This window comes from Silurus meridionalis, chromosome 23 (assembly GCF_014805685.1).
Source record: "Silurus meridionalis isolate SWU-2019-XX chromosome 23, ASM1480568v1, whole genome shotgun sequence".
Lineage (NCBI taxonomy): Eukaryota > Metazoa > Chordata > Actinopteri > Siluriformes > Siluridae > Silurus > Silurus meridionalis.
The window spans coordinates 21,636,535-21,651,625 of record NC_060906.1 but is presented as its reverse complement, the minus strand read 5'-3'; the positions used below and the strand labels follow the sequence as shown (position 1 = coordinate 21,651,625).

The 15,091-nt window shown below is 38.6% G+C and overlaps 1 protein-coding gene across 1 annotated transcript in view; it reads right to left on the bottom strand.

The window, feature by feature from the left end:
* The window catches only part of fam184ab (family with sequence similarity 184 member Ab), a 130,638-nt gene that overhangs the window by 10,547 nt on the left and 105,000 nt on the right, over positions 1-15,091 (bottom strand). The window contains 2 exon segments of the mRNA XM_046836764.1: positions 1,067-1,213; positions 3,900-4,084. Of these exon segments, the coding sequence (XP_046692720.1) occupies positions 1,067-1,213; positions 3,900-4,084 (332 nt within the window).

Here is a 15,091-nt window from a genome sequence, read left to right as displayed (position 1 = left end):
TGCCCGGGCGGTGTGTTTGGGATCATTGTCATACTGAAAGACCCAGCCACTTTTCATCTTCAATGCCATTGCTGATGGAAGGAGGTTTTCACTCAAAATCTCACGATACATGACTCCATGCATTCTTTCCTTTACACGGATCAGTCGTCCTGGTCCCTTTGCAGAAAAACAACCCCAAAGCATGATGTTTCCACCCCCATGCTTCACAGTAGGTATGGTGTTCTTTGGATGCAACTCAACATTCTTTCTCCTCCAAGTTGAGTTTTTACCAAGCAGTTCTATTTTGGTTTCATCTGACCATATGACATTCTCCCAATCCTTTTCTGGATCATCCAAATGCTCTCTAGCAAACTTCAGACGGGCCCGGACATGTACTGGTTTAAGCAGGGGGACACTTCTGGCACTACAGGATTTGAGTCCCTGGCAGCGTAGTGTGTTACTGATGGTAGCCTTTGTTACTTTGGACCCAGCTCTCTGCGGGTCATTTAGTAGGTCCCCCCGTGTGGTTCTGGGATTTTTGCCTACTGTTCTTGTGATCATTTTGACCCCACGGTGAGATCTTGCGTGGATCCCCAGATCAAGGGAGATTATCACTGGTCTTGTATGTCTTTCATTTTCTAATAATTGATTTCTTCACACCAAGCTGCTTACCTATTGCAGATTCAGTCTTCCCAGCCTGGTGCAGGTCTGCAATTTTGTTCCTGGTGTCCTTTGACAGCTTTTTGGTCTTGGTCATAGTGGAGTTTGGAGACTGACTGTTAGAGGTTGTGGACAAGTGTCTTTTATACTGATAACGAGTTCAAACAGGTTCCATTAATACAGCTAAGTGGAGGACAGAGAAGCCTCTTAAAGAAGAAATTACAGGTCTGTGATAGCCAGAAATCTTGCTTTTTTTGTAGGTGACCAAATAGTTATTTTCCACCATAATTTGCAAATAAATTCTTAAAAAAATCAGACAATGTGATTTTCTGAATTTGTTTTCTCATTTTGTCTCTCATAGTTGAAGTGTTCATATGATGAATGAGTGACAATACGACTGAGAAGTTAAGGGTTCAAGGGAACTCACAGGATCTGCAGGGCGGAGATTTTGTCCTTGAGTAGCTCCTGGGCTTTGTTGAAGTCGGAGAGCATGTTCTGTGTGTCCCTGTTGTGCAGTGCGTTCAGCTCAGCCATTTCCCGTTCATGCTTCTTACACAGGTCCTGCTCATGAGCCCTGAGAAAACACAAACACACACACCCTTTAGACATGCAGACACACAGTAAGCTTAAGTGGCTAAGCAGAAACCTGGTGTCCTCTGATACATCACCATCCCCATACACCATCCCAGCGCTGCTCTGCTGCTTTTCTTCTTCTACAATAGCAGCCATGTTTTGTTATATAAAGCTGTACATAAATCAAGGCATTCACTTATCCTTTTGGATGGGAATGCAGCATCTTACACACTTCCTTCTGTTTATTTATTGATTTAAATTCAGGACAAACTGAGCACATCCTCCTTTCAGGAGCGAGAATTTACACCTTACACACACATATTTACGCAACCACACACACACACACACACACACACACACACACACACACATCCCTGTCAGATCTACAAAGGCTTGTACGTAGAGCAGACTCTACTTTCCCACACTCATTTCTCCACATGAGAGCAGGAGCAATTTGTCACACGCTATTATTAGCACAAGGCTCAAGATATGCTGCCATGTTTAATAATTGGAAATGAAACCTAGTGTAAAAGCACATGCAGGCGATGTATAACAGTGTGTACAGCTACGAAGTGAAATCAAAAAGTTTCAAGACTAATTTTGTGTGTGTGTGTGTGTGTGTGTGTGTGTGTGTGTGTGTGTGTGTGTATACAGCCCTAATATATATACATAGATTAGGGCTGTTAATCAATCAAAATATTTTTATCTGTTCTAAATGTACCTTAATGAATACTTTTCAGTTTTTTTCTACTCTAATCAACATGGACATAGACAAATATTGATGCAAATGTATGTTTCTTATTAGTGAAACCAAACTTACCATAAAGCATGATGACAAAATATTCTTGTAAATGTTTTAAAGTAATTACGGTGTTTTAAATGACGTAAAATCATCAGGACACCAAACGGGACTTTTGCTATGTTTCCACACGGACGGTTTTAATTGCCGGACGTGTGCATCATGGCGGATTTTGGTGCTTGGTATGAGACTTGGCGCATCAGTAAAACATTTACGTTTAATAATTAAACACTCTTTAGTTCATTTATAATTTTTTTATATCTAAGTAAAGAAAGGACATTGTGAATAAATTCGTGTTGCGTTGTTTTAAAATCGCCTATTTTATATTTATTTATTTATTTATTTATTTATATTTTTTATAAAAATGGTCAAACAGAAAAGTTCGCTGTGTTAAAATTTGTGTTAAAATATATCATTATTATTATAATAAAATCAAAGTGTACGTACAGATAATATCTATAATGTATAAAACCTTTTCTCCTGCAAAGACTGAAAGGAGAAACGGAACACGTGATTACAGAGAGGGTCATTTTAGTATATTAGAAATGCATGTGTACCACTTGTGTCTTATTGTGTCGCCATTTTCCAATGAGGCTGGAGGCTGGATTTAAATCTGTATGTTTTTTTTTTAACTCTTCACTATGTGTCTTACAAACTGAGACAATGACATTGAAGAAATAACCCTGCTGTATCACACTTACAAACAACAGTAAGTAAGCTACTTAATTTGAGATGTTTGTAGGTAAGTCAAGTGTGATAGATAGACGATTTGATGTCATTATTTAATGCTCTCCTGCCCCAACAGCACCTTTTTAAGGCTGTAGTGCTGAGCAGAACTTCGTTATTGTTGTTGTTGAGATACTTGATTGCTATTTGGTGTCTTGTAAATCTTAGAAATTATAGGGTTCACATTCAGGATGTCAGAGTTGATGCCACATGGTCTTTTTTATTGACAACTAAATTTCTCAAACTGTGGAAAAAACCTAAGCAAATATGATGACTTGGAACTGATAGCCATAATTATCGGAAGCTCCACAAGTTGATACAAATTACGTTGATTATTAACAGTGTGTCATTAAGATTGATTGACAATGGGTCATTGAGATGATTGGGTACAAATAGTGTATCCTAGATTGTGGAACAACTTCAGAATAATGTTCCTCAACATCAAATTGCAAAACATCTCATGTCTTCATTTACAGTACATTATATCATTAAAGGTTTAAAAGATCTGGAGAAAATATTATATTTCTGCACAAAGGAACCATTGCAAAAAAACAAGTGGAAAACGGTTCTGTGGTCAGACGAATCAAAAATATCATTTTCTTTGTGGAAACACCATGTCCTCCAGACTAAAGAGGAGAGGGACAATTAGGCTTGTTATCAGCGCTTAGTTCGAAAAGCATCATGAAACTAAAAACACAACAAAGAACACCCAGGACTGTTGAGCAGCTAGAATCCTGTATCAGACACATATGGGAAAACATTCCTCTCCCAAAACCTTTGCAACTTGTCTCCTCAGTTCCCAGGTGTATACGGGCAGAAGACATGATGCTACACAGCGGTAAACATGGCTCTGTCCCAACTTGTAGCAGCCATCAAATACAAAAAGAACTTGTTTTTTCTTTAAAATGGTATATATTCTCAACTTAAAAAATTACATGCTTTTTTGTTTTATTGTAAATAGAATATTTGCAATAAAATTTGCAAATCATTACATTTTTATTTACATTTCACACAATGTCACAACTTGTTTGGAATTGAGGTTGTAGAAATTGGTGGATAAGAATATCTTTGGTTCAAAGCCGGCCAAATGGTAGCAAGCGGGATTAAAAAAAATAACTTGCTATACTTGTGAACACACAAACACACACACACAAACACACACCTGATCTGCTGATTGGCTTCGCTACGGATCTTCAGCACCTCTTTGCCCTTGAGCTCCAATTCTTTGGTGAGGGTGCTGATGTTCTCATTCAGCGTATGGATCTCATGGTCCAGATCAGCGATGTGGTTCTTCCTGCGAGTCACTTCTTCCTGAAGCTCTGAGATACGGCTCAGCAGCTCCCGTTCCTGCAACACACACACTCCATATTTGAAACAACTGCTGTGATCCTGCCATTTCTGTGTCAACACTATATTTGCTGATGCTTTGTGTAAAAAAAAAAATCTGAAGTTTGGATATTTCCTGGAGCAAAATGTATTTAAACCTATGGAAGTAATGTAATACTGATGGACCATGCTTTTTTCTTGCTTCGTTATTCCTCCTGCTTTGGCTCGGATGCTGTATAGGAGCTCTGTCATGGCTGATCTGCTATTAGACTTATCGTTTTTAAATGAAAAGATGGTTATTTTGTATTAAAAAAGTGTCAAATTCACTCTAATATATTCCAAAAATCAAAACGAATTTTGAATGGTTATTGAAAAAGAACTGTCAGTCTGAAGGAAATGAGTGAGAATAAAGGCTAAGCAGCATTCTAAGGAAATCAAAGATAAGGTAATTGCATTTCTTACTAGGAAATAGGGTTTATCATTATATCTAAGAGGTTGGATATGCCAGTAAGCAAGATTGGCTCAACAGTGAGGAAAATGTAAGAACCAGACAAAGACTGGTGTGAAAAGTATGAGGCCAACACTTACTCTGGAGGAGTTACATAGTTCAACGGCATAAAGATCTTTGCGTTATTAAGGAGTGTATAAAAAGGCTAAAGAAACCATTGCTAATACTTCAGTTAATACATTTACGGCGTTTAGCGGATGCACTTATCCAAAGCGACTTACAGTTATTTAATTTATACTGAACAGGTGAGTGTTAAGGGCCTTGTTTAAGTGCCCAGTAGTGGCAGCTTGGTGGTGCTGGGATTTGAACTCACAACCTTTTGATTAGAACACCTTAACCACTGGGCTACCTTTTAAAATCAACTAGACAGTGAAACATGGTGGTGGCAGCATGCATTTTGTGCATTTTTGGGAGTTTTTATCCTGAAGTCCTGAGGTCTTGTCACAATTGGAAACAGAATGGAGATCCTAGAGCAAATCTGGCAGGAAGAATCAGTGAAAATGTCTCCCAAGCTGTTCTGGTAGTGACAAAGCCAAACTGACTAAAAGCTGTTGTTTCAGGAAAAAGTGGCTGCAAGTCTGAATGGGTCACATAATTATGCAATTCATTTATTTCTGAAGGATCTGCTGACAAAGAAAAATGTTGTCTTCGAAAATGTACTTTGAACATATCGAATGGCAATAAAATACAGTTTGCAAGTGGCAAATCTAATGACATTTAAGGAAGCATTGTTATGAATTTATCTTCACAATTTCTTAATAGAAATACAATTCAATTTAACGCTCATTGTATTGTGCTATGCTCAGGGTTGCCAGGTCTACACAACAAAATCAGCATAACTGACAAGTAGCTCTAAAATTCTTTCACCAAGGTCCTTAACAATTTCTCATAGTGCACAAACTTTACTCGTGTGTCTCCTTGAAGCAACTAAAGATACTATGCCCCAAAATAGCTTTAGTTTAGCAAATCTTGGAAATTAGGTTAACGCATAAATTACGCTTTCTGAATGAGATATCTAATATTTTTTCCCCCAGTTCCCCCATGCACTAGACACTACTTTAGGAGCAGTACCCATATAAATATAACCGTGTTATATTATAATAGTAACCTTGATGATTTCAAAATGTCATCATTAACATAAAGGCATCATTATGCATTAAGGAAAACACAAGCAGGACTAGCAGCTCAGAATGATTAAATAGAGTTTGTAGATTAATCAGACAGGCGCTATGTACATAATCTTTTGCTCTAATGGCACTGATTTTTTAAAATGCCAGCACTTCCTGTGGCGCTGAGCCCGGCCTATAGCTTCGATTTAGACTGAAATGAATCTTGCTTAATCGAATTATAGTCTGCTCATCTGGTTTTACATTTCTTTTGTAAATATCATTTCACACCTCACAAGAAACTTAATAACGAACAATAATAATGAGTCCTGGAGCTATAAGTGTGTGTTGGTACTCCTCGGGTCACTGGGTCTATTAGTCCAAGAAGGAAAAACTTATATCTAGTATGTCAGAATGAGGGAATAATACATTGCAGAGATGGACTACAGCCAGAATTTCTACACCTACAACGACTGCTAATGTGTATAGTTTTGTCTGTTCCAGAAGAAAGCTGAAGCCATGATGCAATTAGATTGTATGCTTTTCATCATGAGCAGATGCTATATTTCTCCACGGTTTAGACTTTGAATGACTTTGGTAGAGTTAAATCACATTTTCAGAACTAGGGCGGCTCGTAAATTCTTTGTAAATTCTTTGCAAATTTAATTCAATTAAATTAATTTTCAGGTGTAGAGCAGTTTTTACAATGGACACTGTCTCAAAGCAGCTTTACAGAGATAAAGCAGCTATATAGTTCTATAAAAGTATGTGTACGTTTATTGCCTATAAGTTTGTTCCTTATAATTGTTGATCCCTATTGAGTGAGCCAGTGGTGACAGTGAAAAGAAGAAAACTGTCTGAGATAGCATGGGGAATAAACCTTAAGAGGAACGAGGCTTAAAAGAGAACCTCATTCTCATCTGGGTGGCACCGAATGTCTATTGATTACAGGGCTATCAGTGTTGAGGTGTACTTGAGTGCTTAAATGCAAAACTGTTTATGTAATCTGTGTACTTGAGCCATTTTAGTAGACTGCTCATATTAATTACAGTCCAAATCCATCCTCAAAGTTCTTGTGGTATGGTTTTATATATTTCTGTTTTCCAATTTTTCTTTGAATGCCTGGACTGTGAAACTTTCACCCTAGTCACATGGAGGTTCTTGTTCATGTTACTGTTGTTTTTAGTTACTTTCTTGTAACAATTCCTTTAACCATTAACTGCTGCTGTTTTCCCTGACTGACCTGTTAGATGTCTGGATATTAGTACAGCAGTGGATGCTTTCTTTTTCTTTTTCACTCCAAATTGATGTATTAGCTATATCCAATGTGCCCTGCCTCTGATTTTGCCTCTTTTCGTAGATTCAAAATAGCTTGCATTTCTCAAATAGACAGCGCTCCGTTTTTTATTTTGGTTTATCCTTTAAAACAACAAACACAATATTTTTTTTATTTTTTGTTGACACCCGTATCCAGAGCTACTTACAATTACTAACAATTAATAACTGAGCAGTTATGAGCCTTGTTCAGCAGTGGTATAGTAGCTTGGTTTAGTGGTGCAGGGATTTAAATTTATGACATTAGGACCTTTTGGTCCATAATCTAATGCCTTAAAAAGTAAACTACCCCTTTATCAGGACAGCCAGAGCTATTAACTGTTTAAACAATCAATCTGACTGGGCACAGACAAGCAACACCTGGCAGTCCAGTGTTCCAATATTTAGAGGCATAAAAAAAGCGATGGGTTCAAGCAAGAGGTGTTCAATGTGGTTTAGTTTCGATTTAAGATAAAGATGATTTTACTTACACAGCACAGTGGAATTCCCAGCAATGTGAGAAAGCTGGTGTCAGTCATGGTACAGTGCCCATGAAGCAAAGAGACTTAAGGGCCTTGCTCAAGGGGATTAAGATTGGCAGCTTGGCAATACTGGGGCTTGAACCCTCGACCTATCAGTCAGTAACCCAGAGCCTTAACCACTGAGCTTCCACTTCAATACTTTTAAAGGAAACATTAATAGTAGACCATACCGTGTATATTATATATATATATATATATATATATATATATATATATATATATATATATATATATATATATATATATATATATATATATAGAGAGAGAGAGAGAGAGAGAGAGAGAGAGAGATACAATATATAACTATTTAACTATTAAACACATTAGGCTGCTACAAAATATATATTTATTTACTGCAGCCATTCCAGCATTTCATTTCTACTCATATCTCATATTTAATGTAAACAGCCCTTTACCAATGCTTTTAGCGAAATTGCGCCTGCTGTAGATTCAATGCGAGATCATCACGCAAGCACTTATTTACCCGCTCTGAATAGGAATTTGGTTGCTCTTATTCCCCAGTTGGGAGGTACCATATAAGCCAGGGCATGTGGGCGGAGCTAAAAATAGTGCCGACCTTCTGTATTAACTGATACATTTTCAGTACTAGACTACTAACAATTGCAACGAGTTTAGGTGGTAAGGGTGGATGAGTTTAGTCCATTGGTTGGAGAAGAGTGGCAGGAGTGATTGGTGATAGAAGAGTATCTGCAAAAGTTAAAGGGAAAGTTTATAAGACGGTGATGAGACCTGCGATGTTGTATGGTTTAGATGCATTGATAAAAAGACAGGGGGTGGAGATGAAGGTGTCTGGGTGGAATCTCTGAGGAAATCATTTTGGAGGGGTGAAAAGCTCTGTCCTCTGTTTACTGTGATTGCAGGAGTACAGTATGTGTGTATCGAACGCTTGAGCTACAAGACGCGATCGGACTGGTGATATATTTATCAGCGTTTATCAGCAAGATACCAGTGGCTTATACACAGGTGCGGCTTATTTATGTTAAAAATAAAAATATTTTAAAAATTCAGTGGGTGCGGCTTATATACAGGTGCGCTTAATAGTCCGGAAATTACGGTAATTAAAATTATGAATCAACGCATGGATGTGTAATTATTTTCGAATGAAATAAAATTTTATATAAAAAAAGAATTAATAGAAACACGTATATTGAATTTTGACTTTCATTGCCTTGTAAAGAAAATTATTTTCCTGACGTTCGACAGAATGTCCTATAAACTTTCTTGCATACGAGCAGAGAGCGAGAGACGATGATGGGAGATGTCTTCAGAGCTGCTAATGTTTAATGCAGTATGACTTCACTGATCTGTAAAGGTTAGCAAAGTCCTCGTGCTCAGTGGCTGATGACCAGAGAACCCTGCATTCATCAGCTGCTGTAAATGCCACCGGAGAAGAGAATGCGTTTTAGCTATTTATCTTTAAAAGGATTCGGCAGCACTGTGAGTCATAAACATGCACATTAATCATGTTTGTAAGAGGAGCTGAGTTTGGTGTAAAGATGATGAAGGAGAGATGTTCTGTCCACAAGATCTTAGCTCCACATTTATCAAACTGTTCATCAGCACTAATGCACTCAGGGAATGTTAAGTTAGAATCGAAATCAAAAGAGAAAAGAGAGAGAGAGAGGTCGGGAGAGGAGAGAGAGAGAGAGAGAGAGAGAGAGAGAGAGAGAGAGAGAAATGAAAGGTGGTGAGAGTACAGTTGTTTGTAGAAAGATAGTGGGAAGAGAGAAAGAGAGAGAGAGAGAGAGAGAGAGAGAGAGAGAGAGAGAGAGAGATACAATATATAACTATTTAACTATTAAACACATTAGGCTGCTACAAAATATATATTTATTTACTGCAGCCATTCCAGCATTTCATTTCTACTCATATCTCATATTTAATGTAAACAGCCCTTTACCAATGCTTTTAGCGAAATTGCGCCTGCTGTAGATTCAATGCGAGATCATCACGCAAGCACTTATTTACCCGCTCTGAATAGGAATTTGGTTGCTCTTATTCCCCAGTTGGGAGGTACCATATAAGCCAGGGCATGTGGGCGGAGCTAAAAAATAGTGCCGACCTTCTGTATTAACTGATACATTTTCAGTACTAGACTACTAACAATTGCAACGAGTTTAGGTGGTAAGGGTGGATGAGTTTAGTCCATTGGTTGGAGAAGAGTGGCAGTAGTGATTGGTGATAGAAGAGTATCTGCAAAAGTTAAAGGGAAAGTTTATAAGACGGTGATGAGACCTGCGATGTTGTATGGTTTAGATGCATTGATAAAAAGACAGGGGGTGGAGATGAAGGTGTCTGGGTGGAATCTCTAAGGAAATCATTTTGGAGGGGTGAAAAGCTCTGTCCTCTGTTTACTGTGATTGCAGGAGTACAGTATGTGTGTATCGAACGCTTGAGCTACAAGACGCGATCGGACTGGTGATATATTTATCAGCGTTTATCAGCAAGATACCAGTGGCTTATACACAGGTGCGGCTTATTTATGTTAAAAATAAAAATATTTTTAAAATTCAGTGGGTGCGGCTTATATACAGGTGCGCTTAATAGTCCGGAAATTACGGTAATTAAAATTATGAATCAACGCATGGATGTGTAATTATTTTCGAATGAAATAAAATTTTATATAAAAAAGAATTAATAGAAACACGATATTGAATTTTGACTTTCATTGCCTTGTAAAGAAAATTATTTTCCTGACGTTTGACAGAATGTCCTATAAACTTTCTTGCATACGAGCAGAGAGCGAGAGACGATGATGGGAGATGTCTTCAGAGCTGCTAATGTTTAATGCAGTATGACTTCACTGATCTGTAAAGGTTAGCAAAGTCCTCGTGCTCAGTGGCTGATGACCAGAGAACCCTGCATTCATCAGCTGCTGTAAATGCCACCGGAGAAGAGAATGCGTTTTAGCTATTTATCTTTAAAAGGATTCGGCAGCACTGTGAGTCATAAACATGCACATTAATCATGTTTGTAAGAGGAGCTGAGTTTGGTGTAAAGATGATGAAGGAGAGATGTTCTGTCCACAAGATCTTAGCTCCACATTTATCAAACTGTTCATCAGCACTAATGCACTCAGGGAATGTTAAGTTAGAATCGAAATCAAAAGAGAAAGAGAGAGAGGTCGGGAGAGGGAGAGAGAGAGAGAGAGAGTGAGAGAGAGCGAGAGAGAGAGAGAGGAATGAAAGGTGGTGAGAGTACAGTTGTTTGTAGAAAGATAGTGGGGAAGAGAGAAAGAGAGAGAGAGAGAGAGAGAGAGAGAGAGAGAGAGAGAGAGAGAGACAAAGGGGACAGAGAGAAAGCATAAGAGAAAAGAAGAGAAAAGAGAGCAAACGAAAGTAAGAAGCAGAGAGTGAAAGAGAAGAAAGCGAAAGAAAACCTAAGAATGACAGAAAGTGAGAGAAAGAGCAAAGAGAGAAAGAAAGAGACAGAGAGAGAAATAGGTAAAGGAAGAGAGAAAGTGAAAGGAAGAATCAAAGTGAGTGGGAGACAAAAAGAGAAAGTGAGAGAGAGAGAGAGAGAGAGAGAGAGAGAGAGAGAGAGAAAGAGAGACTCGAGGCTAATGCTTTTGACAGCAGCTTGCAGTCAGTGCACAGTAGTGACACCGGGCACCAGTTCTTCAGGTGGGTCAGGTCTCCCTTTTTTCTTGGTAGCAGGGTCAGTACGGCTCTCCTGCAGCTCGACGGGAGCTGACCAACCTTCACACTGTCCTGTAGGACCTCCAGCACATCCTGCACTATTATTGCCCAGAAAGCTTTGTGAAATTCCACAGGGAGACCATCTATACCTGGCCCCTGCCCATTCTCCATATCATGAAGCTCAGCCAGTGTCAGCTCCCTGTCCATCTCACTGATCACTGACTCTGAGAGCTTTGGCAGGTCCTTAAGGAAGCTCTCCTCCACTACCTCTGCCCCTGACTTCTCACTGCTATACAGTTTTGAGTAGAATTTTAGCAGGCTCTGACACAAGGTCCCCTAAATCTCTTCGCACAATATGCATGAATCTTTTCTGTCCATTTGTTTTTTCTAAACTGAAGAAGGACCAGACTTTTGGCCACCATTTTGGTCTTTTTACTTTCGAGGACTTTAGTGTGCCCTCAATTTTATGTGGCCTCCAAATGCTGGAGTTCCACTATCTCTATCTCCAGAGCTTTCAAAGATCTGGCAATGCGACACTGAGAGTTTACTGTTGACAGAATTCTTTCATTTGGGCTTTTGTTACATCCCACCACTGCTGTCAGGGGTTGAGAGCTGCCTTCTCCAGTTTACAACAATTCCGTTCAAAAATTTAAGACTCTCTAAAGTTAGCATCTTCTAGAAGTACAGTATTAAAATGCCAGTATGTGCTCTTAGGTTTTATATTCTTTTTACAGATGGTACACTGAACCATGCTGAGATGCCTACTGGAGAAATAAACCACTGCAAAAAAAAAGTCAGTTGATGCTTAAAACCATAAAACCAGTCCAATCTCGCCAGGCAGAGCGTGTTGTCTATGGAGTGGGCCCAGGTGTACTGTCTCAACTGTATATAAATTCCTCCGTATGTCACAGAGATTGTGGGCCACTTCCATCTTCCACATGCGCTTACAGGATGCTAAATGCTAAATTACCTCATTCTCATAAAAAACATTCACTTTTAAAAGCCTCCCGTTTAAAATTTCTTCTGCAGTGTAAGAAACAGGAATAAAATTGTGATTAAAAAGCAAGGAAACACCACCACTAAGTGATGTGTTGTGACTTTAAATTGTCAACCCGTCCCACTCCTTCACCCAGTCAGCAGCATTGTTGATATGGCTGTGGGTTTCCTGCAGCATAACAACGTCAGCGTGCTTTTGCTTTATGAGCTAATATAACTTTGATGTATTTCACGTATTCCTTTGTTCCATTTATGTTACGAATCGCAACTTGGACTCCATTAATTAAAATGTAAATATGAATAAAACAAACAAATGCGCCCGGGTTCAGTCGAGCAGGGCTTCTCCCAGTCTTGTTCAGTTGAGCAGGGCTTCTCCCAGTCTGGTTCAGTCAAACAGGGCTTCTCCCAGTCTTGTTCAGTCAAGCAGGGCTTCTCCCAGTCTTGTTCAGTCGAGCAGGGCTTCTCCCATTCTTATTCAGTTGAGCAGGGCTTCTCCCTGTCTTGTTCAGTTGAGCAAGCCTTCTCCCAGTCTTGTTCAGTCAAGCAGGGCTTCTCCCAGTCTTGTTCAGTCAATCAGGGCTTCTCCCAGTCTTGTTCAGTTAAGCAGGGCTTCTCCCAGTCTTGTTCAGTCAAGCAGGGCTTCTCCCAGTCTTATTCAGTCGAGCAAGGCTTCTCCCAGTCTTGTTCAGTCAAGCAGGGCTTCTCCCAGTCTTGTTCAGTTGAGCAGGGCTTCTCCCAGTCTTGTTCAGCCAAACATGGCTTCTCCCAGTCTTGTTCAGTCGAGCAGGGCTTCTCCCAGTCTTGTTCAGCCGAACATGGCTTCTCCCAGTCTTGTTCAGTCGAGCAGGGCTTCTCCCAGTCTGGTCCGGCCAAGCAAGGCTTTTCTGGGGTGGATATGCTGGGCTGAAGTCTGAGCTTGGGATTCACTCTTTCTGGGCCCTGGTGCAGCAGCAGTTGCAGGGCTTTTAGCAGGTGGGCTGAGCTGTAGCCGCAGGGGTAACGTCTCCAGCAGTCTCAGCTTAGGGGTCACTATGTCTTTCAGGACAGGTGCGAACAGGATTCCTGATTTTAACCACATTTAAAACAAAAGATTTGCGATAAACGGCGAAAAACTTAGCTCTCGCCCGCCCTTCCCTCGCACATGTGCAGAGAGAGACAGAGAAAGCGAGAGAACACAAGAAAGAGAGAGAAAAAAGTCAGTGAGAGTAAAAGTAAAAAAGAGAGGGAAAGAGAGGGTACGTGGGAAAAAGAGCGAGATAAAAAAAGACAAAAAGAGAGATAGAGAACTAGTGCACAGTAAAGTGGCACACAGCTCTGCTGATTGTCATGACAATAAACTCGATGCTTCATGCCTCGGCTTTGACCGGTCCGTCGTCCACAGCTCATTACACCAGACACACACTGATGTCTCACAGAGGAACGATCGATGAAGATGAGAGGGAAAGAAAAAAGAGGGAAGGAAAGCATGGAGGGGAAAATGATAAAAAGAGACAGCAAAGCAAGAATGCAAGTAAGCAGGAGAGATAAAAAGCTGTACGGCAGAAAGAGGGAGAGACTCTCAAGTACGAGAAGTGAGGGTGTAATTACTTTAAATCACCCACGTATCGAGCTCAGACACTCGCAAGGCTTTATTCCTGCTCTTGCAGTCAGCCATCTTTATTAACAGCTGCCTGGATGGGAGAATAGCTGCATATTGGGCAGCAGTGGCTTCTCTTTGATTATACACTGAAAGGTTTATTGAAGGTGTATGATATCATGAGGAAAACAACATGAACTTCCAAAGAGCTACAACCAGGTTCTTCCTCTTAAACTGCATACTTACGATAAATATTGTCAATTTTATCTAGAAATCAAATTCGAAAGACTTCTATTATCTAGTAATAATGAAAATAATCATAGTAATAAAAATGATAATTATATAAAAAAATAATGATCATAATATTAGTAATTATTTAATTCTATTGGTAGATGATTATATATAATTTTAAGCATTAATTAAAAAAAATAAAACTACAGTTCTCTGCCAAAAGAATAAAAAGAGGCATGAGATGAGTAGTAATTGTCCAGAAAACAAAAGTAATAACATTATATAATAATTTTATAATTATATAACAGGAAATGCCAGTGTCTCTGTGTATTTTACTATTTCAGGAAACTTTACAACTATTGGTGATTATTTTGTTCTATTAGTGATAATAATAATAATAATAATAATAATAATAATAATAATAATAATAATAATAATAATAATATTGGTAATACTTTTGTTCTATTGGTAGATTTTTGTGTATACGTTTTAGCATTGATAAAAATAAAAAAACACACAAAACTAAATATTTCCTGCCAAAAAAGTCAAAAGAGGCTTGAAATGAGTAAAAAATGTCCAGAAAACAAATGTAATAAAATTATATAATATTTATTATAATTTTATAACAGAAAATGCCAGTGTCAATACTTTATCTGAGAGTTTCAGTATTTCAGGATAATAATAATAATCCTGTAATAATTTTTTCTATTGGTAGATTATTGTGTATAATATAATATAATATAATATAATATAATATAATAATTTTATAACAAGAAATGGCAGTGTTTTTACTTTATCTGAGTACTTTAGTATTTTGGGAAACTACATTTTAATACCTGTAAAAAGTATGAAAATACTGAGTCACATGAGAGACACATGCATGTTCCTTTTGTTTCTATGCAACAATCTGGGTAATGTAATGTTATGAAGATTTTCTCTGTCCATGCGAATATGTAAATGTCCAGATGTTCCATATTATTTCCATTGAAAAATCCTCCCTTAGCATGAAGAACAGCTTTACACACTCTCTGCATCTGGACAGTTCATTTTACCCGTGTCTCTTGTAAAACTTGAAAAACAAAGACCGTCTTCACTA